At 41.7% G+C, this 24,329-nt stretch overlaps 1 protein-coding gene across 12 annotated transcripts in view; it reads left to right on the top strand.

Annotated features, from left to right (window-relative positions):
• PSD3 (pleckstrin and Sec7 domain containing 3) overlaps positions 1-24,329 on the top strand; it is a 713,864-nt gene that overhangs the window by 369,325 nt on the left and 320,210 nt on the right. For 11 of the 12 annotated variants that reach the window (XM_003823634.7, XM_055116331.2, XM_063607125.1 and 8 more), the window contains 2 exons: positions 1,235-2,342; positions 5,896-6,291. In XM_003823634.7, coding sequence (XP_003823682.5) covers positions 1,235-2,342; positions 5,896-6,291 — 1,504 coding nt within the window. Of the gene's footprint in view, positions 1-1,234; positions 2,343-5,895; positions 6,292-19,514; positions 19,733-24,329 lie in introns of those variants that run through there. The other variant, XM_055116339.2, reaches the window with a different exon arrangement.

The raw sequence follows: 24,329 nt of genomic DNA, 5'->3' as shown, positions 1-24,329 counted from the left end.
GTCAGAATGTCCCCATTTTCAGTTCTCACTGGCTATCATTTTAACAAGAAAATATTATAAATTTGGTTCAATATAGTGAATATATACTAATACTGTTTACTTCGTGTATTGGGGTTCTTCGTAAGATGCCATTACAATTTTATGCAGGTAGTGATCTTACTAATATGTAGAATCTAAAATGTTGAGCTCTTGGAAGCAGAAACTAGAATGATGGTTACCAGGGACTGGTGGGTGGTGGGATTGGGGAGGTGCTGGTCAAAGGATACAAAATTGCAGATAGGTAGGAGGAATAAATTCAGGAGGTCTGTTGTAGAACATGGTGACTATAGTTAATAACAATGTATTGTATACTTGAAAATTGCTAGAAGAGTAAGTAGATTTTAAATGTTTTCACTACACACCAAAAATTTGAGGTTCAGTACTGGTATGTTGTTAATTAGCTTGATTTAGCTAGTCTACAAATGTACACATATATTAAACATTATGTTGTATACTATATATATAAACTTTATATATGTAAACATATATCTAGATATATAAACAAACTTTTGTCAATTGGGAAAATAAATGAATAAAATGAGAAAAATGAATTTTCTGTGGTTGGGTTCCTGGAAATCTTTCTCAACACACTAAGTTTCTCATTCCATGTTGGCTTCATTCTTATTTTTCAGGGATGTTTTGAAAGCATTTTTTCCCTCCACAGAAACCCAACAATGAAGGGGAGACTTCTGGCAGAAAAAACATATTGACTGAGTTTAAATAGATCATAAGCATTTTGCAGAGGCTCTGTCTCGGAGCTTGCGCTGCACAGATACTGTTGGCTAGATCATAGGGCTCTTTAGTGTTAAGCCCAATATACACATTTTAGTTGCTGTTTCATGAGTGGTATTTGGAAGTTGGTACATATCCTTATTGTAACCCCTTTTTGCATATGAAGCAACTGAGGTTCTAAATCCTCATGTATGGGACATCAGAAGCAAAGTTAAATATGGCAGGTGTCATTAGATTGCCTTCTAGGCCGAAAGTTTTGTGGTTATACTCGCGTAGGCTGAGTAGAAGGGATCACTGCAGTGTCATGAGAAGTGTGTGTTACAGGGTGGTGGGAGGACTGATATAATGCAATAATCAAGTTAATAAGTATTATTGAGTGCCTAATCTGTGTGAATATGCATTATTACCTACTGGGCCCTGTCTTTCTACAACAAGTCATGTGTCCATTGTGTTCTCTTCACAGGTGATCATGGAGGAAGCACTTTACTCCCACCAAATGTCACAAATGAATTTCCAGAATATGGGACCATGGAGGAAGGTGGAGAAGGCCTAAGGGCTTCTCTGGAGTTTGATGGTGAGACTCTGCCATGCCACCCACAAGAGCAGCAGGGTGTCCAGCCTCTTACTGGCTGCCACTCTGGGCTCGACAGTGTTACAGAAGGACCAAAAGATGTCAGAGAGGCCCCCTCTCAAAGTCACCTCAAGGAACAAAGTTTACAGCCCATTGACTCTTTGATTTCAGCTCTGAAAGCCACAGAAGCCAGAATCATTTCCGGAACATTACAGGCTACAAAGGTACTGGACCAAGATGCTGTTTCTAGTTTTTCAGTTCAGCAGGTGGAAAAAGAGCTGGACACTGCCAGTCGTAAAACACAGAGAGTCAACAAACTGCTCCCTGCTGGCCAAAAAAAATTACCAGAAATACCTCTTTCAGCTGAAGTAACGACGGAGGAAAGTTTTTATTTGAGCATCCAGAAAGATCTCACCGCGCTGTTAACTGGAGACACTCAGGCAGAGCTTTCCCAGATAATGAATAATGGGAGGAAAGGGGCTGTCTGTGTGCAGGAGCCATCTTGTCCTTTGGCCTCCCTCGGGAGCTCAGCAGTGACCTGCCACTCTGCAGGCAGTGTTGGTTTCTTGAAAGAGCAGAGGTCTGCTCTTGGGAGAGAGCACCCAGGGGGATGTGATCGAAGCAGCTCCATGGGACGCCCAGGCCGGGTCAAACATGTGGAATTTCAAGGAGTGGAGATACTGTGGACAGGAGGAGATAAGAGAGAGACCCAGCATCCTATAGATTTTGAGACATCACTGCAAAGAACAGCCTCTCCTGACAGCAAAGAGTCTTCCAAAGTGCCACGCCATCTCATCTCATCAGCTGGTTTGTGTAATTCAAGTAGTTTAACTGAGAATGTTTGGGATGAATCCTGGAAAGCTCCTTCAGAGAGGCCTGGCACTAGCTCGGGGACATTTTCCCCTGTGCGTCTTGATGAGAGTGGAGAGGATGAGGTCTTCCTACAGGAAAACAAACAGCATCTTGAGAAGACACCTGAACCAGAGAGAGACAGGGAAAGGTGAGCTCCCATAGTAGCCCTGCTGTCTCAGATGCCTGGTACATATCATAGAAAACTGTTATCCTGTACTTGATATGAGAACTCAGTCACAATACCTTGGGTTCTTGTTATCATGGAATATAAGATGAGTTACTGTGAGCTAGGTCCTTCTAAGCTAAGATTCCTCCTAAGCTTCTCAGATATTAAAGTGATCTCGTTATAAAGTCATCCGTTAGGCATGGACCAGGGAAACAGAGTTCTGAAGAGACTGTGAACACTAAACTGTGAATTCTTTTCTGACATTTTCTTAACATTTGACAGATTTCAAGTTTCCCAATGTCAAGGTAACTAACATACCCCACAGTCATCTTTAGTAATATGAAAAGGTTTGGACTCTTTTGACATACCTTATATAGCTGGTACTTCCAACCTTGGCATTTCTTCTGGGTATAACACCAATGCCTTAAGTCCAGCCGACATACATGTATGAACACAGAGGGTCTGGGCCCACTCAATTTCCTATGTTTGTTTGTTTATTTATTTATACAGAGACAGGGTCTTGTTCTGTCCCCGGGGCCGGAGTATGGTGGTGTGATCACGGCTCACTGCGGCCTTGACCTTCCAGGCTCAAGAGATCCTCCCACCTCAGCCCTCTGAGTAGCTGGGACTACAGGTGTGCACCACCACACCTGGCCAACTTTTGTACTCTTTGTAGAGATGGGGTCCCACTTTGTTGCCCAGGCTGTTTCAAACTCCTCGCATCAAGTGATCCTCCCACCTTGGCCTCCCTAAGTGGTGGGATTACAGGTGTGAGCCACTGTGCCGGGCCCTTCCTATGTTTTGAAATGACATCTCAGGGGGTCAGAAGTAGATTTTTATAATTCAGTTGTTCCCTGGTATTCACATGGGAATTTCTTCTTCTCACAAGTAGCATATATTTTGATTTATGGCCTTTTTTTTTTTTTGTAAATTATACTTTAGGTTCTGGGGTACATGTGCAGAACGTGCAGGTTTGTTACATAGGTATACATGTGCCATGGTGGTTTGCTGCACCCATCAACCCATCATCTACATTAGGTATTTCTCCTAATGCCATCCCTCCCTTAGCCCCCAACACCCCGACAGGGCCCGGTGGGTGATATTCCCCTCCCTGTGCCCATATGTTCTCATTGTTTAACTCCTACTTATGAGATTTATGGCCTTTATGATTGAAACTTGGCATCATGTGGTATTTCCTGGTCTTTCCCTGCATTTCTGACATCTACACCAGCTTAGACCGTGGATAAATGGCAGACGTGACGCATCTTTCTCCACTCCCTTTGATTGTAGTCATTTGTTGTGTGCTGTACTTCTAATTGGTACCATCTTTTCTTCTGTCAGCCCTCATGACACCACATTTTATAGTTTATACGGGAGAGCATCTGTGTCAAGGCCGAGGGTTGTTTTTTGTTTTTTTGTTCGGTGTAAGGAAATGCCTTTTCCTCTGCAGTTAACAAACCCACTGAGAGTGGTGCTCCTTTGGGATCGCTGGCAGGATCCTTCCCACTCCCCTCCCCAACCCATCAGCTCTCCAGACTTCCCTCCAAAGCGGCCTTGATATGTGGCATGTGGCCCAGTGTTTATATTCCCACTGGAATATACACTTTTACTGTTGTTCAGATTAATAATTCATTCCTCTTTTCTTCCCACAAATATTTTCAATTGTCTCCTATGTCCTGACACTGCAAGATGCTGGGCGTAAAGGAATGTTCAAAATAGATGTGGCTTACGGATACTGTCCTCATGGAATTTACCACTGAAGATAAACATTGATGACATAAACATGCTAATAGGTATAGGATCACAAAGTGTGCTAGGTTCTGTGAAGGAAAGAACAGAGACCTACAAGAATGAATAATTTGGATGGAGGGAAGAGGCCAGTTGATGGCTCGGACAAAGCTTTTCTGTGGAAATGGAAATTACACTGAGACGTGAGGAAGGAAAGAGTTTGCCAGCCAGAGAAGGGGTAGGAGGAATGTTCCAGGTAGAGGGAACAGCATGTGCACAGGAGGCTGCTGAGCTCCCTGACTAGTGTGTGCTTCCTGCAGATGTGTGAAGCCAAGGCCTGTGCCAGGCTTGAAGATTTGAAACTCCCCCTGTGTGGCTAATGCCTGAAGAGCAGGGGAGGCTGGGCATGGTGGCTCACACCTGTAATCCCAGCACTTTGGGAGGCCGAGGCAGGCAGATCACCCGAGGTCAGGAGTTTGAGACTAGCCTGGCTAACTCCGTCTCCAATAAAAATACAGAATTAGCCAGGCGTTGTGTTACATGCCTGTAATCCCAGCTACTTGAGAGTCTGAGGCAGGAGAGTCACTTGAACCTGGGAGGCGGAGGCTGCAGTGAGCCGAGATTGCACCAATGCACCCCAGCCTAGGTGATAGAGTTAGACTGCATCTCAAAAAAAAAAAAAAAAAAAAAACAGCAGGGGAGAGTGGGGTGCAGTGAGTGTGGAGAGGTAGAGAGGAGCATCATCTTAGGAACGGTCCAGTTTATGCCAAGTGCAGTGGGAAGCCATTAAGAACAAGCATTTGGTCCCATGGGTGACCTTCAGTATTTAAAAACAACAAACCAATTGCAATGTTGAATGTGGATTCCAGTAATACCTGGGAATGTGGATGACTTATGAGATGCTTAATAGATAATTCCTAATTCTATTTTATTCTTATTTGTAGGAATCTGAGGCTCAGAGAGGTTAAGTAAAGTTGCTTCAAGTGATATAGCTAGTAATTGAGACAGCCAAAATTCAGCTTCTGGTTTTTCTAACTCTTGACCTCTTGCTCTTAGTAGTGATCTATCTCCCAAGTTTTTAATTTTACTTAGTTATCCTAATGTTCGTTTTTAATATTTGTAGAACATGCTGCATATTAATTGTTCACGTTTGTGTGCCAAAGAGAATGCCCTACCCTGTATGTTGACTTTTGAGCTGTTTCTAATCTCTCAAGGCTTTGGTTAGCCTTGCTTCTGTTGGCTTTTTGTTAGGCCGTTAATTGGCTATCTAATTTTGGACGTGAAATCTCTCTGCAGTGCTGCTCTGTTGTCAGCAGGGGGCAGCTCTTGGCTTCTGATGCAGTCATCTGCTTGAGAGCGTTTGGCCTTATTTAAATCAGAAAGTATTAATCAACTGATGAAAGTTTGGTGTATTTTTACTGAAATTTTGCCGTATCAAGTTTACATGATATATTTATCTGCTGTTATAATTAGGAATGCTGGTAGTTGCAAATAATCTGTGTACGGTATATTTGGCTAAAATGAGAATTGAATATTTTATTCATATCTTCATTGGACCAGATGTATTCACACATTAGGAAACTAGTTTGAAACTTTATTAAAATATTTATAGTGTCCTAGCCACATGCATGCCAAGAATTTTTCAACCTGATTATATTTCATAGCTTCCTTCCCAAATATGTTAAGATATAAGTCAATGAATAGAAGAGTTAGATCTTCAGAATGTTGTCCTTTTTATATGGTTGAAGTGGGAGAAATAAAGACATTAACCTAATATTGGAATTCTTCACTCTTATTTACTTTCCAGGATCAGCGAACAAGAGGAGCACGTTAAGGGGGAAGATGAAGACATCCTTGGGCCTGGATATACGGAGGACTCCACCGACGTGTACAGCTCCCAGTTTGAAACCATTTTGGACAACACTTCTTTATACTACAGTGCAGAGTCCCTGGAGACATTATACTCAGAGCCTGATAGCTATTTTAGCTTTGAAATGCCACTCACTCCAATGATACAACAGCGCATTAAAGAAGGTGGTCAGTTCTTGGAGAGGACATCAGGGGGAGGACATCAGGATATCCTGAGTGTGTCTGCAGATGGTGGCATCGTGATGGGCTATTCTAGTGGCATCACCAATGGGCTGAATGATGCCAGCGACTCCATCTACACGAAAGGCACCCCGGAGATTGCTTTCTGGGGAAGGTACTCGTCCCATTCTCATTCATTTCATGCTGGTGGTTTTTGTAGGATTTCTCTTCTGGGAAATCTGAGTGTGGAATATATATTTAAATCATTTGGCCAATTTCTGTGGATATAAGCAAATGATGTGAGTAAAAAGTAATTTGAGTTTTAGGGCAGGAAGGACACACCTTAGTGGTTTGTCACACTGGCACACTGTGATCATTTTAGTCTGTGGGATTTCCTGGATGACTGTATATAAATTGGATACCAAACAAATATTTGGGGATGATGAGTGAGGTTATCAGCTCCGATGATGGCAGACACGTGGTGCTGTGAAACGAACACTGAGAGATCGTAGCTTTAGTCTGGCACTGTGGGTGGTTGAAGACTTCAAGAAGATTGTTTGATTAGCTCAGAGATTCCTTCATTGGAAATTAAAGTGGTGGACTATACAGTCAGCAAAGTCTCTTCCAGCCCTTTGCTCTGAGAGTTCCTGTTCTGTCTTCCTGTTCCTGACGTGTTGAAGGAAGGATCCGATTAGACAGATGCTTGAGAGAGCTGATATCTTGGTCTAGGCTCCGTATTTATTTTCTCTCTCTACTTTAGGATTTTTAATCTATCTGGGAGATAAAATGACAAATTATGTACGTTGTATCCACCATGCCTGTTATTTGGGGATTCCGCGACTATTTATGGATTATCCAGTGTTTCATTTCTTCATGCTCGTCATCCTCAGGTTATCTACCTGTGACAATTTTATGAATTTTGTTTTGGTATATGTGTGTGTGTGTGTGTGTGTGTGTGTGTGTGTGTGTGTGTTTGTATGGAGCTGGTGGGAGGTGTTAAATGGTGATCAACTGTTTTAAAGCTGTTTAAAGCTGTATTAAATAATACCAGTGCTTTTTGTTAAAAAAAAAAAAAGCCAGTATTAATATTACAGGCTTTCAATGGACCTCTCTTTTTGAGCAGTCTGCCCTGTGCTGAGCATTTTCTATAACCAGTTTGAAGGTTTATAGTTCATTAGATGAGCAAATTCAGGATTGGCTCCTTGTGACATTGTAGCTATGCATTTTCTTGTGAATATGGATTGTGGATATTGGTTGTCTTACTGGGTCACAGTGAGAATAAAAAGAACAAGGTGTCAAAACCACAAGACTTTGGTCTGAAGTACTTGGGCAAGCCACTTACGTTCTCTGAAACTTGATTTATTTATTTGCGAAATGGGGTTAATGATCCAGTGTGTTGTGAGGCTGTGAGAGTTAAAGGGTTAATAGAGACTAAAGCACCTCGCACAGGACATGGTACAAAGCAGAGCCTGGGTAAGTGTGTGCATATGAACTGGTTGCCTGGTTAGTCCACATCTAGACTTCTTGTATCTCTGAGATCAGAGTGTCTCTCAGTGGAAGAGTACTGGCGAGGAGGCATTCCTGAAAGCAGTGTCCCCGTGAGGCGGTGCTCCTCAGTGGAGGGTGCCACCTTAGTCCTCCCCTTTCACCTTCGTCTCTGAGGACTGCAAATTGTGATAAAACGCTGTAGGAAAGGTATGCAGATAATTGCACTGAAATTCCAACTCAGTTTTCTAGGGTGAGTGGAAGTTGTTTATATTACAGACCAAACATGGTTTGGGGAGCTGAAGAGTTTTGGGCTAAGAGGCTTCACTGCAAAAGCCACAGGGAGTGGTTGTAAGTGAAGCCAAGAGATGAACACCAGTGAAGGAATTGGGTGAAAGGTTTATTAAATGTGCGGCTTGTGCACTTAGAACAGGAGGTTGTCATCATTTGGGCCAGCATGGGTGCCAGTCACGAGGATGGACAGAGTTGGGAGAGAGTATTAGAGTAGGTCATAGTATTTTAGCATCTCAGATTTAGACAGTGGTATCCTTCAGGCCGTGTTGAGATAAAGTTTCAGCTGTGTCACCTGCATTGTCTAACCAGGAGATCTTGTCTAGTGGTAAAGGACCACGTTCTAGTGGTGAGTGACAAGCACCTTGGAGACACGCCAGCTTGCCTCTCCCCGAATCTGGGCACTCCTACTGTACAATTCCTGATTGGTGGTCATCCTACCATGTGCTGAGCACTGCCAGTGGCTTGGACAGACAAGCTTGGCGGGACTCCCCCATTTTGTGGTATTTGAGGTTGGCATATGATAATAAGTGGTTACAGGTGGAGGAAGCTTTATTTTGTGATGTATGTCTCTATTCAAGGTTAAAAGGTAGGGCAGGTTTAATGATCCTAAGAAATTTTAAGGAAACTGAAAAACCCATATTTTTCTTTACTCCCTTCTACCTTCCTTGGTGATTTGGAGAAGTTGTAACCAAAGAAAGATTGTGTTACTATTGTGGGTTAGAGAATGAGGACATTTTACTACTTGAAGGGGCCTCAGATAGCCTTTAAAAAAAAAATATATATATATATATATAATATAGAATCTATATTCCAGTTTGGTGGGATATATTACCCAAAGCCACGTGGCTGTCTTGTGACAGATACCGTAGTAGAATTCAAGTTGTCTGGCTCCTAGGCCGGATTCATTCACTGTGCTAGGTGTTGGGTCTTTTATTTTGTTATTCTTCTTTTGATCTGATTTCTCTCATGCCATGTGTTGATAAAGCCGGAAGTCTGAGATGGTCTGTTTTCAAGAAACTAAGTTCTAAATGTAGAGCTGCTTGTTGTTGTTGTTGTCGGTGGTGGTGTATGCATTCAATTTGAAGGAAAATTTACCAGGTCAATAATACACACGTTTCCACACATTTTTAAAGCAATCAGTGAGCTGGCCTTTTAAAATTTCATCTGCGTTAAAACATCCCTGTGCCGAGGCAAGGAAGTGGACATTGAGGTATTAAGCCTGTCCTTCAGCCAAGCACTGAGGGCCCAAGTGTTAGAATTAAAGGGAAAAAAATTTCCCATTGTATTAATATATTTACAAAAGAAGAGTGATAAGTAAAAGCAGTGGCCATGCCTCCATTCCATCTGTGTTCACTCGCCTCTCCTGCTTCCTTGCTAGTGGTGGGGGTCTGAGTACATTGGATAAAGTGAGCTCTGAGGAAGGCTTAAAAGAAAAGGAATAAGACTAATGAATTCTCCCTTGATCACGCCGCCTTGATATTTGGTAGACATGAACCAAGGAAACTAAATATTGATTTTAATGTATAAAGTGTTAGTCGTTAGCTTGTAAAAAATGTTATTACTTTAGCTAGTCTCTGAACATAATTGTGTGTCATATGTAGCCCATAGGTTTGATTTATTTAGTAAACACATGATGCTTAGTTCTCATAATGAGCTATAGGGGGAAGAAAGGAACTATTAGTGTTCTAATTTTCCAAATAAGGAAACTGAGGTACAGAGAGGTTGAGTAACTTGCTAAAGGTCACACAGATGGTAAGTGGCATACTCAGCCCTCGAACACAGGCAGTCAGCCTCCAGAGCCCGTGCTCTTACTGAGCTATGCTGAACTGGACCAAGTGGTAATGATTTCATGGTAGATCTAGAACAAGACCAGGTATCTTCAACAAAACAAAAATGTATTTGCTTTGCTATTGCCTAGATTTACTTAAATCCTTTTCTGTTTCAAGATCTGTCTTTACTTTGTCATTAAAGATTATTTCAGTGGCAATATTGGACAGTGATTTTTTTTTTGAGCACAGGATGACACTGTTCTCGGCTGAATTGCTCTTTTAAAGAAAGGTGCAAGAGGTTGGGAAGGCTGATTGCGGTGTTGTAGCACTTAGTTCCTTCTCTCAGGAATGCCTTCCAGTCTTGGGCTCAGCCATCCTTTGGCGGCCAGAGGGACACTGTTCTTCCCCGTTACTCTCTCTACTCAAGTCAAAGAAGAAAATATTCCAAATCTATAATATTCTAGTATGCAGTTGGGAAAGACAGTTTTTTTTTTGAGTGCGTGTCTATTTGTCTTTAAAAGTATTAAATACCTTTGTGACATCAATCGGCTCACTCTGTGTAAGGTGAAAAGCCTCTTAAAATCCTGGAATAAATCTGGATGGACTATTAGATTGTCACAAACATAATTAAGGTTTTTGTCATTACTTTCAATGGCAATACTGCAATTACTTTTGCACCAGCCTAATGCATTCTCCCAGGTGCTTGCTCTGCCGGCCTGTTGATGAGTGAGCCACATGTCAGCCGGAAACAGCTCAGCCTCTGCATGGAACACAATATATCAATGAAGAAGCAAAGAGGAGCATCCCCTCCCCATGTGGCCCAGCTACATGGCCCTCAGGCTGACCGGGGGTCAGCAGTGCTGTGTGAAGTCCTGTCACATGGCTCCAAAATTAGAAAGGATAATTAGAGACTTACAGTTATACACGTTTCAATGGGTTCCTTTGTGTCTGAGTGCTTCTCGCTCGCCGGCTTATCAGCAGATGACCACAACTCTAATCAGTAAGTTCTTAAGGCACAAGTGTTGTCACTGTGACCATTAGCTGGATATTGTCCATTTCCATTGAACTTGGGTTTGGACAGGAGAAAAAGAAATAGCAAATACCGTGACATGGCAGGAACTTATTTTTTGGTTCTCTAAAATATATGAAGCTGCTTTTTGAAATAACCTTTGTAGCGTGATGATCTATTTTATATCTAAGCTTCCTAGTTTTCCTTTCAGATCTTGCTCAGGATACTAACGGGTACGGAAGAACAGGTGAATTACATCTGCGTGCAGCTGATCTGCCTGAGGGAAGCGCTTCAGTCTGTCTTCAGCCCACTCTGAATTTGATATTTGTGGGGATTTTTTTTTTTTTTTTTTTTTTTGCCTTGCTCTTATTTCTTTCTCCTCCTTCTCAAATGGAATGAAGTGTTTGGAAATTATTCTCTTTCTTCCTCAGTTTTTCTCTATCTGTATTGTTTGTCCGCTTAGGAAGAATTCATGTGAAATAAGAAGTAGAAATTTGTTGAAGTGCGATTTGAAAAACTGTTCCAACATCCCAGTTTAAACTTGAAGTCACTTTAATATAATATATAAATATTAAAAGAATAATTTTAAATAATGTGACATTAGTGAAGCTGGTGACAGAGAACAACATTTTGATGTTGTGAAATTGGAGAGATCTGGCTGCCCACGGAGCTCCGGGCTTCTTTTCTGCCATTGGTGCTGGGAAGCTCTGCTGCCTTGTGGCTTCATGAGCCTGTTGCTGTTGCTCCAGTAATCTCTTTAATCCTTTTCTTTTACATTTTAAATTTGTTCAGTCAAAAAAGAGGTTCTCATTTTTCTCTTTCTGGCTTCTTTCCAAAGTAGTGTAATGGTGATTTGATTTTTTTTTTTTAAACCACAAAGGAGTTCCTGCTCAGTGATGTGGGTTAGGGACTCTTCTAGGTCTCAGAGCCATTTATTCCTGGTTTCGAATTGTTTCACTTTCTAGGTGTGTATTTCTGAATAAATACATAAAATCCGGGATGCTCTGCAAGCGTAAAATGAAATGAATGATACCTATCTTGTAAAGGAAGGAGGAGGAAACGAGATTAATCAGATGGAACAAAAATTAAGAAAAGAAAGTCAAGTGGCCTAACAATGTCTGGTACACAGTAGGAGCTCATTAAATATAAATGAATACCAATGACAGTAGTAACCCAAAGAAAAGTTATTCTGCCACTCGGCCATGGACAGAAGTCCTGCATCGGACACTTACTACGGGGCTTCCTTAGAAATCACTTTCTGTCTATGAAGCACAGTGCACTGTGGTAGGTGGAATAAACCTGGAGGGTTGAGACAGAAGAGAAGAGGTGAAGCCATCCTCTTTTCTGGCAGCTTGTTCTCGGGCAGGTCTTTTCATTCGTGGAACTTCTGATTGCTTATTGGTAAGATGGAAATAGCCTTATCAACCAATGGGCAGTTTTGTGGTAAGACTTTGCTAAGTTCTAATTTGTGGATATTTATTTTAAACCTATCATGGGTGTTGTCGTAGTCTAAGAGTCTAAGGAATAATAAGAAAATAGATAAGAAATAGCCTGGTAAAAAGAAAGATGCAAGGATTTGATGAATGTTTGACTCTAGGACACGTGGGGCTGAGTCAAAATGATTGTGAGAGTTCAAGCATGGGTGACTTGCTGGAGCAAGAAACCCTGCACTGGAGTTGGGGGAAGCAGCAGGTTGGTAGGAGGACACCTAGTGGGATCAGATATAAAGAGGTCGAACTGGAGGAGAGAGAGGGTTACTTGTGTAGGGCTGGTGGGAATATGGGACTGAAGGTCACTGGAGAGACTTTGGAGTCACCCTTTTAGATGTGAGACTTGCAGCTGTGGTTATGAGAGGGCTCTTAAGGGTGAGGAGTGGGCTGAGGATGGGACTGTGAGGAGGGGCTCACACAGGAGCACTTGGGTTTTGCTTTTGTGTCCTTCTAATGCCATCTCTGTAGAAAATGTGCCCTGTAAGTTCAGTTTCCTGGAAGCTCTTCTGTGCATTGTCCCTTCTCCAACAGTGGGTCGATTGTCAGGGAGCCCAGGATGGAAGCTAAGTGCAGTGGTCATTGGTTGTTCTTTCAGTGCCCTTCAGACAGCCCTTGCCCTGGTGATCTTGTGCCCTCCCTGTCTGTTTGGTGCCTCTTTTATAAATTAGTGATGACTTCAGGAAATGGTCCTGGATTTCAAATAGCTATTCCTGGAGACATTCTAATTCTGTGGTTTAAACCTTAAAACAAACAAACCAAAGTAATTCCCTGGATATTGGTGGCTACTGGTGTGAAGAGCATGGTGGGGCGCCTGTTACTTGGATGAGCTTTGATCAAAGAATGGCATCAAATGATAACGGACATTGGAGGTATAAGTGATTACAAGGAGAATCATAGATCTAAATAAAAACTGGAATGGTGGTTAATACTTTAATTGATCGAGATGATACAGCAATATTTTTATTCATATATCAGTACAATATTTAACTTTTAAAGGAAGTGATATTCATCTTAGCAGAGGTCTCTTAGCACCATATTTGCAATATTGGATGTTATCCATTGAGCCTTGGTTTGGGGAGGAAAAAAGACACCGACTTTCTTGAGTAAATTGTTCTCTGAAGGTGTTTTACACAGGAATACAAATTTGCCTGAACTCAAAAGGGGCTTGTTTACAGTACTTTAATCTTGTTTTTCACTTCATAAGCCCTCTGTAAACTGAAATACAGAGCTACAGGCAAACCTCATTTTATTGCACTTAGCTTTATTGCTCTTTGAAGATACTCTGTTTTTTTTTTTATTCAAATTACAGATTTGTGGTAACCCTGCCTCAAACAAGTCTGTTGGTGCCATGTTTCCAATAACAGGTGCTCACTTTTTGTCTCTGTGTCACATTTTAGTCATTATCTCAATATTTCAGACTTTTTCATTACTGTTATATCTGTTATGGTGACCTGTGGTCAGAGATCTTTGATGTTACTATTGTCATTGTTCTGGGGCCCCATAAACCATGCCCATATAACGTGGCAAACCTTATCAATAAGTTTTGTGTGTTCTGATTGCTCCATGAAACCAGCTGTTCCCCCTCTCTCTCCCTCTCCTCGGGCCTCCCTATTGCCTGAGACACACAATATTGAGATTATGCCAGTTAATAACCCTGCAATGCCTCTAAATGTTCACATGAAAGGAAGAATCTCATGTCTCTCACTTTAAATAAAATTCTAGAAAGGATTAAACTTGGTGAGGAAGGCATGTTGAAAGCCAAAATACGCTGAAAGCTAGACCTCTTGCACCAAACAGCCAAGTTGTGAATGCAATGAAAAGTTCTTGAAGGAAATTAAGAGTGCTACTTCATAGAACACATGAATAATAAGGAAAACACCTTATTTCTGATATAGAGAAAGTTTTAATGGTCTGGATAGAAGATCAAATCAGCCACAACGTTTCCTTAAGCCGAAGCCAGAGTAAGGCTCTAACTCTCTTCAATTCTCTGAAAGCTGAGACAGGTGAGGGAGCTGCAGCCAAAAAGCTGGAAGCTAGCAGAGGGTGGTTTATAAGGTTTAAGAAAAGAAGCCATCTCCGTAACATAAAAGTACTAGACGAAGCAGCAAGTGCTGATGTAGAAGCTGCAGTGAGTTATCCAGAAGATCTAGCTGGGATAATTGATAAAGGTAGCTACACTAAACAACACATTTTCACTGTAAACCAAATAGCCGTCTATTGGAAAAAGATGCTGTCTAGGACTTTCTTAGCTAGAGAGTACGAGGCATCGCCTTTTCTTAAAGCTTGAAAGGACAAGCTGACCCTTGTTAGGAGCTAATGCAGCTAGTGACACTAAATTGAAGTTAGTGCTCATTTTCCCTTCTCAAAATCCTACGGCCCTTCAGAATTATCCTTAAATCTACTCTGCCTGTGCTCTAGGAATGGAACTACAAAGGCTAGATAACAGCACATCTGCTGACAGCATGATTTACTGACTATTTTAAGCCCACTATTAAGACCTACTGCTTAGGGGCAAAAAAAAAAAAAAAGGATTTCTTTCAAAATACTACTGCTACTCATTGACAAGATGCCTGGTCACCCAGGAGCTCTGATGGAGATGTGCAAGAAGACTGATGTAGTTCTAATGCCCCCCAACACAATATCCATTCTGCAAACCATGGATCAAGGAGTAATTTTGACTTTGAGCTTTTTTGGAAGGAATATATTGTGTAATACTGTAGTCACTATAGATAGTGATTCCTCTGATGGATCTGGGCAAAGTCAGTTGAAAACCTTCTGGAAAGGATTTACCATTCTAGATGCCATTAAGAACATTTATGATTTGTGGGAGGAGGAGGTCAAGATATCAACATGAACAGGAATTTGGAAGATGTTGTTTCCAACCTTCATGAATGGCTGAGTGGTTTGAAACTTCCAGTAGATTAAATAACTGCAGATGTGGTGGAAATAGCAGGCGAACGAGAAGTGGAGCCTTAAGATGTGACTGAATTGCTACAGTGTCATGATAAAACTTTAATAAATGAGGAGTTGCTTCTTATGGGTGAATAAAGAAAACGGTTTCTTGAAATGAAGTCTACTGCTGATGAAAATGCTGTGAACCTCATTGAGATGACTACAAAGGATTTGGAATATTTCATAAACTTAATAAAGCAGTGGGAAGGTTTGAGAGGATTGACTTTAACTTTGAAAAAAAAAAGTTTTGTGGTGGGTAAAAGATTATCAAGCAGCCTCACAGGCTACAGAGAAATATTTTGTGAAAAGAAGAGTTCATTGATGCAGCAAACTTCATTTTTGTCTTATTTTCAGAAGTTGCCACAGCCACCGCAACCTTCTGCAACCACTACCCTGATCAGTCAGCAGCCATCAACATCGAGGCAAGTCCTTCCATCAGCAAAAAGATTAGGACTTGCTGAGTACTCAGATGATCATTAGCATTTTTTAGCAATAAAGTTTGTTTTTAAATGAAAGTATGTACACTGTTGTTTTTAGACAAAATACTGTTGCACACTGAGAAACTACAGCGTAAACCTAACTCTTATAGGCACCAGAAAATGCAGAAATTTGTATCACTTGCTCTATTGTGATAATTGCTTTATTGCAGCATTCTGGAATTGAACCAGCAATATATCCAAGGTATGTCTGTCTATTGAATTGGCTCAAGCTGTTAGCAGAGCCTTCATTTTTAGTACTTGAGACAGACAGTGGCCATGGTGCAAGGGAAGGTAAATATGTTTCTCATGAATGCTAATGAGGATTAATATTAATCTCTGTCCTGTCTAATGTTAGATAAATGCTTCCATTTTGTAATCCCCATACCTCATACGCTGTTTCTTATGCCTGTGCCTGACGCTCAATTTGCAGGTATTCTACTGGTCTCTGAATCTAAAATTACAAAAGGAAAGCCTTAAAAATCACACACACTGAACTCCTGAGATTTTCTGATGTTTTTACTCACCATCTTGCCACCCAACAGCATTCACTTGGGAGCTTATTAGAATTGCAGAATCCTCAGTCCCACCCTGACCTACTACATTAGAATCTGCATTTTACCAAGAGGTCCAGGTGGTTTACATTCACGTGGAAGTTTGCAAAGCACTGGTCTAGAACAGTGGTCCATGGAGCAAACCTTGAGTAGTAAAGCTGTAGCACAGTAGTTCTCAAACTTGATTGCTCATTAGAATCATACAGGGAGCTCTGTAAGCTTCTCATCTCCAGCCTTCACCGTCAGAGATTCTATTTGTTAGAGTGGCACCTGGACATGGATAGCTTTAAAAGCTTCCCCGGTGATTCTGATGTGCAGCCTAGGTTCTCAACACCTTGCTACTCCCAGGTGTGGGCCTCAGACTAACAGACATCACCTGGACCTGGTTAGAAATGTGTCTCTCAGACACCACCCTGGACCTGCTCAAGCAAAATTTGCATTTTAACACATTCCCAGGTGATCCATGATCACGTTAAAGTTTGAGCAGCGTTTACTGGAAGGTGCTTTTGAGAGGCGTTTACTGCAAGTTGCATAGAGGCAGAATACAAAGTTGAGCCAGTCCCCGTTCTCAGGGGCATGTGGGCCTGTTAAAGGTAACTCCGCTTTTGGAGGGGAGGATTCTCCTAACAGAGGTTTGTGAAAGTGAGTGCTCCTGGCTGTGAACCTGGAAATGATTTCTTCTGTTGTCTTTGGTGTGGTGGTGGTAGGGAGTCCATCCAAATTATATCAGCAGGGATTGATTGATTTTCCTGCTTAGGAAACGTATGGTTGGTGGTGAAGAGTGTGGGTTCTTAAGTGCTTTGGTTCAAATTTTAGTCAATTCTCTGTATAAATCATTTACTGGCAAATAATCAGTAATCATTTACTGGCACTTAATGAGTACTCAATAAATGTTGGCTATTATCAGTAATAACAGTGCTTGAAATGTCTTTAAAACCTCTTCAAAGTCACCCAGTTTGAATGGACTGTGGTAAAATCGAATTGACTTGAGATGTTGTTTTTCTGTAATAATAATTCTAAGAGCCTTCAATTCCTTGACTCTGAGGAGGTTTAATGATAGTTTCTTTTATTGTCTTTATAATTACTCTATTTAGGAGCCCCACCTCAACGCAAACAAGGTGACATTTTCTTGTCAAGAGTAATATTATAAAGTCTTTAGTATAGAGAAAATAAGATGTATTGAATAGTTACTATTGCGAAGCTATCCTAAAATTTCATTATTTGTAGTTGGCATTCACTTAGCAACTATTTGAGGATTCAGCACGTAGTATTAATAGTGTTATACTTAGCTACAGGCCTGTCTCTTCTGTTAGGCCGTGGTCTCCTCAAGTTCTACGTTTTGGGACTCAGAACCCCTGGCATAGTGGCCAGCACATACTGGGCACTCAGTTTTTGTTGAATGAAGAACTTAATGAGCAGCTGCTCTATAGTAGATATTAAGGTGTCTCCCAAACAGGCAGATCAGATAACTTCAGAAATAACTCTAGTGCAGAGCCCAGAGAGCCAGGCTCCATGGTTCTGAGGTGGGGGTTACTTGCATCGTGGGATGTCACGGAGGTCCTTGTGGGGGTGCTGCATTTTGAGGTGGGCTGTGAAGGCTGAGTTGGCTATGTGTAAAGGGTTGTGGGTGGCGTGGAGCAGGGTGACATGCCAGAGAGAAGGAGCTGAACTGTGGCAGAAGGAGCAGCAGCTGCTTGGATTTGGGGACTTGAGAGTGAAGGGAATTGTTAACCTCTTTGCCCCCTGTTCTGTTAATTGTCCAGACTGAACAGGTGTTGCTGCACTCAAAGAGGTTGTAGTCATTATGCAGTTGGCTTTCTAAAGCTTCTGTAACATTTGAGGCATACCAAAAAGTGTAGACAATAATAAACACCTGTGATCTCATCATCCCACTTAGGAAATAAAAGCATTTCAGATGAATTGCAAACTCCTCTCCTCTTTATGCCCCCAGATCTCATTCCTCTCTTTCCTTCCCTACGTAGTGAAGTAACCATGAGCTGCTGATGTTTATCATTCCTTTAGAGATGTGCATCTGTAATCATTAAACAGTGTTGTTTCACACACTTTTCAGCTTCATATACAAGCTATCTTGTTTCCTTTTGTGAAACTGGCCATTGTGTCTGAGTTCTTTCATACGTGCAGGTTGCCTTTGCCTGGCAGTGGTGGCTGCTTTTTGAGGACATACCTGTATTTCTAGATTGTCCCTTTCTGTCTTTACCCTTTTTTTCTCAGTATTTGAAATTCATTCTTATTGACTCGGCACTAGTTTGATCAGTTTAATTGCTGTATAGTATTCATTATGTGAACATACTATAACCTATTTTTTTCATTTTTCTATTTATGGGCATTTTGACTGTCATATTATGTCAAACAGCATGGCGATGTGCACAGAACCTTCATGTGGCTTTTTGGGAACACATGGAAGAACTTCTCTAGTCTGGGTATATATTTAGGAATAAAATTACGGCATGGTAAGTATAATCATTTTCTGGTAAACCAGAACATTCTTGAAAGGGCATATTACATGTTCTTCGAGTGTATAATTTTTATCCACTTCTGTTTAGAAAGTAATTTTTAGTCATTTAAATCTCCAGGTCCTCATAATCCCCGTATCCCAACAAAAATAGCAGGAGCCCCAGGAAAAGCATGGAAAAGAAACTGAAGTAAGGCTGGTCTCCTATCCCTGTTAGGGGCTGACACACACTCTGGCATCCATTGGTTAGGTCTAGCGGCCACGGCTTCCACTGGATCTCAGCTCCTGCTGTCCCTGGTTTCTCCGATGCCTCTGTGGCAGTTGTTGCCTGTGTCTGACAGCTGTGTGTGTTGCCTGGCCACTTATGTGTCTGAAGCAGGCTTTGGACAACCAACAGGACAATAAATATTTTCACATCCACGAGCAGAAAAAACAAAACTAGAAATGAAAATAGAAAATCACAAATTACATAAAATTAAGTGTGAATTTAACAGAGCTAAATTGTGTATAATATTAATGACTTAAATCTATTTTGTTGTCTATTTCAGTCATTTCTTTAGGACCAGGCTGTGTGTGCTGTAGGAAATTGCAGTCTATAAAATAGTTGTTCAGAAAACTTTAGTGCTATTAAACCAAATCAGTGGCAAAGTTACTTTGTTTTGAACGATGCTGGACAAATGTCTCCTTTCCCTTAAACGGCAACCACTCCAAATAAGCTTAGACAGTTGCCTTTTCTGCCTGCTGTCAGCTTGCCATCTGGCTCTTAAAGAGTTAAACTAGAGGTTTGTGAGGTCATGAGTGACTTCATTGGGTCTGGACTTTTGAAGCAGGTCTCTTGGAGGGAAGCTGTGTTGAGAGAGGAGGCTGGGAAGAGGGGGACGTCTTCCTTCAACTTCTTTCAAGTTCGTATCCCTGAGCCCCTGAGGGATCCAGTGGCATTCTGGGAGAATGTCACTGCGGAGTCAGTGTGTAGCAGTTTGTACTTGCAACAGAAGCAGCTTTAGAAGTACATTAAAAGAGCCCTTGCGGAAGATGAAAGTTTGCTGAGCAGATGGAATGGGAGAATGCTCTTCAATTCCTGACAAAATTATGGGCAGACTGTTTGCTGACGAAGGTAACTGGAATTTGGTGTATTGTCTTTGTCTGGTCCTAGGCAGTGCTGGATTATGTATAATTGTAATTGTAGAAACTTCCTTGGATTTGAAAATAGATTATTTCAAATGAAAAGCATTGTAAGGAGATCCTAGGAAAGACTTAGGAAAATGATCATATGTTAATTTCTAAATAAGGATGACAAATGAAGAGCATATCTATTACAGGGTCTACAATGTTTGGGCAAAATGAGATTTTTCCCTAGTGGAGTTGTGCTGCTGTTTGAGGTGCTTAGACATAGCTTGGTGTTCCTAGACTGCATGTGAACTCCAGCTACCCTTTGTGAAACTTCATCCAGGCTGTGGAAGGTCACTAATTTGAGCTTAGTCATGTAGTGGGGTCCGTAATGACGACTGCACAAGGCTACCATTCTTATTTTGGTATATCACTGCTCTGAAGGGAAAGTTGGCTGTGCTGTTAGTATGGAAAGATGATTTATCTTAGAATTCAACGTTTTACTGAAACTTCAAAGATTAACCAGTTATCTAATGAAAAGGGCATAGGGAGTTTTTTTTTCCCCCCTGGAGCTGAGGGAATTTCAGCCTCACGGTTTATTTCTGGGAAAGTTTCTGTTGTGATGTTCAACAGGCAGGGGATAAGTGAGGTCAACGATGCTAAAGAAGGGGAAGTGAGCCTAGTCCGTTGATATTATGTCCATTTTCAAGATGCCTGGGATTGAAGAATAATTCCTGACCATCCAAAACCCAGCAAGAACTCCAGGGCTTGATCTTCCAGGGTAGTCAATGATTATAACAGGTGTATTTGTGGGTATGCATTGGTAACATTGGCATTGCTTGCCTTGACTATGGATTGTAAATTCCTATTTCCAGTATTTTTATAATGCCATTTGTCTGGCTAGCCCATCAGTATAACAATTTTGCCTCTTCTGTTTGGACATTTTGTTTCATAACTTTGATAAGAAATGACAAAGAGAATACTTGAGGGAAAAAGGCCATGAAACATATTTTATGAGAGACCTAAGCAGAGTGGCTCTGAGTCTGACTTAGGAGTCATAGGGCCATAGGCTTCAGTTTTACTCCTTACAGTTTGGTCTCTAGCAAGTTACTTAACCACTTCTGAAGCTCAGCTTCTTCGTGTATGAAATAGGAATGATAATAGTATCTAACATGAGGGGTGGTGGCTGTGAGGATTAACTAGTGTGTAGTGCATGGGAAGCAATTACCATAGTTCCTTCTGCTCTAAAAGAGCTCAGTAAACATTAATGATCATTAGCTATTATGATGTTTAAATTGTGCTTCCTTATGTGAGGCACGTGAGGACTTCGATGTTAGAGCATGATGGTGATGAATTTGAAGTTGTGGGCAAGCTCACACTGTAAACACATCAGGGCTTCCTTGTGGCCAGGTTCCAGGGTAGCACCTCTGTTCTCATCTCAGTCAGTTGGGCATCTCTCAAATGCAGCCTTCAGTAGCAACAGGGTCTGGGAGAGGAAAATGGGTAGATTACCGCAGGTCCATCAGCACTTTGTGAAAACATCTGTGTGCTCATGTAGTGTGGAGGGCGTGTCAGTTTCATAAATATGGGGAGCAGCATTGTGTACACATGTACCCCATAGGCAGCATGTGACCCACTCAAGAAAGGACTGTCAGAAGCTGGCCATTGTGTCTGGGTTCTTTCATAGGTGCAGGTTGCCTTTGCCCAGCAGTGGTGGCAGCTTTTTTAGGACTTGTCTGTATTCCTAGATTGTCCCTTTGTGTCTTTACACTCAAGGAGTTGGTAGCTGTGCAGCTGTGTGAAAGCTGCTTAGCTTCTCTGAGTGCCTGGTCTGAGTTTCCTGGTCTATCACTTGTAGATAATATTTTTATTCCATGGTTATTGAGATTAAATGGGATAAAGTATGTGAAAATGCCTAAAAGAATTAAGTACTAAAGACTTTTTTTTTTCCTGCCTCAAAAATGGCTCAATTTCTTCTGTTAACAGTCAAGGGAAATTTTTGTAAAATTTGTAAATAAGAATCTTGTTATACTTTATAAAGGTCTTACATTTAATTCAGTGTTTCTAAAGCTCTTGTTTAAAACTGTTGTGTGATTAGTTTACATCATCTGATGTCAGTTTCTTTTTGCCTTCACCACTTTCCAGTGTAGGCTGTCATCCTTATGGGTTTTAGGTTGAATTCTGATCTAGTTTTCAAAGATATTATGAAAGGAATACAATGCCAATGGTAAAAGTTCCATTGGTCCCACTCTCCAGAAGGAATCTCCACTGTCAGTTTCTAGTCTATCCTCACAAGGCAGAATCTGCGTAGCTCTTTGGGAGCTGATTTGAAACTGCCTTGTTGTTGCAGAAGTACAGATGTGGTAGGGAAAGTTCTGTCGGGCTTGCCAGCTCCCTGTGCAGCTCGGTCCCTCCCTGCAATTCCGTGGCACAGTGTCTGGAATGTCTGGAGCTCCCTTGACGGGAACCGCCTGCACAGCTGGGTTGTGTCACCAAGAGCCGAATGTGCTTGACAGGTCTAGCTCCAGCCATGCTGCAGTGGGACATGTGATTAACCCAGAGTTCCTGTAGGAGAGCGAAGAGCTTGCCTCGTAGCAGAGGGCTGGTCTGAACTCACTCTGGAATCCTGTCCTGAAGTCCTGAGGAGACAGAGCCTGCTTTGGGTTCCAGCTGGGATTTTAGTCATTGTTTAGCTGGCCGGAGGCTGTGGTTCAGTTGGCCCTTTGGTCTACTGTTATATTTGGCTTTTTGTCATGAATATCTTTGGGTGGAGGTAGAGTAGAAGGTGCTGAATATGGAGTTGGAAGATGTAGGCTCAACTTCCGGCCTTGTTGTTTACCAGCTATGACTTTGGGTAAGACTTCCTTGGTCCTCAATTTCTTTATTGCAAGATGGGTCTATTGTGAGGATGAAACAAAATAACTATGGGAAAGTGCTAGATGGACTGCAGAGTGCTCTGTGGATTTTTTGGTTTGTTTATCTTATTGGATGTTCAAAGGACAGTGGCTTATTCCTCTTACCTGTTGAGATAGACTGAACTGTTGATGCTTCGCAGGCCAAGGAACAGTTGTAGCTGTCTGGTGTTCTGGTGTCCTTGCACTTTGTCTCGCTTTTGTGGAGATCTTTTGTCCCCTCTGTTCTTGAATGCTCCTGGTATGCATAAGAACCTGTATTCAGAAGGGAGGGGGGCAATAGAGTTTCTGTGCCCAGCATGTTCTTAAGGAAGCCACTCCCTTTTGTTGATTCAGCTGGTCCTTTATTGAGGCCCTGCTTTTTAGCAGGGGAACCTCCGTTGGTCCAACTCTGCTATTGATGGTGAGACTTGGGAAGAGTCGCGTCCTCTCATGACCCCTCAGTTTGCCCATCTGTAGAGGGGGTTGGGCTACAAGACCTTTTTGTGCATGGGGAGGAGAGATAGTGACTATCTTTCCTTTTCTACTTCTCCTTTACCTTGCTGTATTCACCGTCTTACTGGGCAATTTTTGCTTCCTTTTAAATAACTTACGACAATTGTCTTAGAAAACATAGGACAGGTGAGTAATGAGGCTGAACTTCAAGCTGAGATGCCATGTTGACTTCTGAGAACTAAATGAATGAAAATCTCTTAAGGGTGACAGGGTGTTAAGGATGAATATCAAATTGTCTTGCCTATAATCTGCTGATCTTGACATCACTTTGTTTTGTAATCATCCACAGCTGATCATCTTTGATCAGGGCTTCTGGGTCTCAGATCCATTGTTATAGGAGCTGTGAGTACCTGAAAGGAGCCAGGGAGAAAGGATGTCATGACAGCTGGTGGCTGAAATAGAGATGCCACCATGAGAAGACTTGGAGAATGAATATCTTTCAGCGTGAGGCAACAATCCCTTTGGGACAGGGGAGGGGCCTTTGCCAGGCTATGTGGGAGATGTTTGTATTGCTGTGGTTCTGGTTTTCGATGCTTTTCATCCATCCTGGTTTTCTTAAGCTCTTTATTATCTATATGTTGTTGAACAGAGAAGTACATCTATCCTGTATGGACATTTTAGTCTAGCTTTCCCATGGCAAGACTGAATTCCTAGATGACAGTAATAGGATAACATTTGTATTTCTTCAGTATTTTGCTGCTGAAAAGATAAACAAGAAGAGTTAAATCTGTCTCTGCAGCTGATTAACCAGAAGGCTCATTAATAGCTCTAGTAGTGGGAGACAGTCACTGGCTGCTAGAACTTGTGCATCTAGCAAGTCCCTTGGGGAACTCATCGACTGGACCAAGGGTTGGAGACCCATGGAAGATGTGCTTCTGGTTGAAACAGTTTACCTTAGATATAGGGAGAAAAGTTTACCTTAGACATGAGGGGAGTCATAGTTTCAAAAGACAAGGTCAGTCAGTAAGAGGAAAGAATCCACCTCAGAGATTCATTGCAGAAGGTCACTTCCAATAGATGGCATGGCTGATAGTAGATTTGTAATTACTGTAGCGCCTCCGAATGATATCTGGCCTCATGGGAGCATGTAGCCTATGAATGCTGTTGCCATAGTTGTGAGTAGGAGGATAATGCCGATATTTCAGGTTTCTAGAAATGTAAATGATACCTAGTATAAACCTCGGCCAACATGTAAGA

The sequence above is a fragment of the Pan paniscus genome, chromosome 7 (genome assembly GCF_029289425.2).
Source record: "Pan paniscus chromosome 7, NHGRI_mPanPan1-v2.0_pri, whole genome shotgun sequence".
NCBI lineage: Eukaryota > Metazoa > Chordata > Mammalia > Primates > Hominidae > Pan > Pan paniscus.
This window is presented reverse-complemented; position numbering and strand designations above follow the sequence as displayed.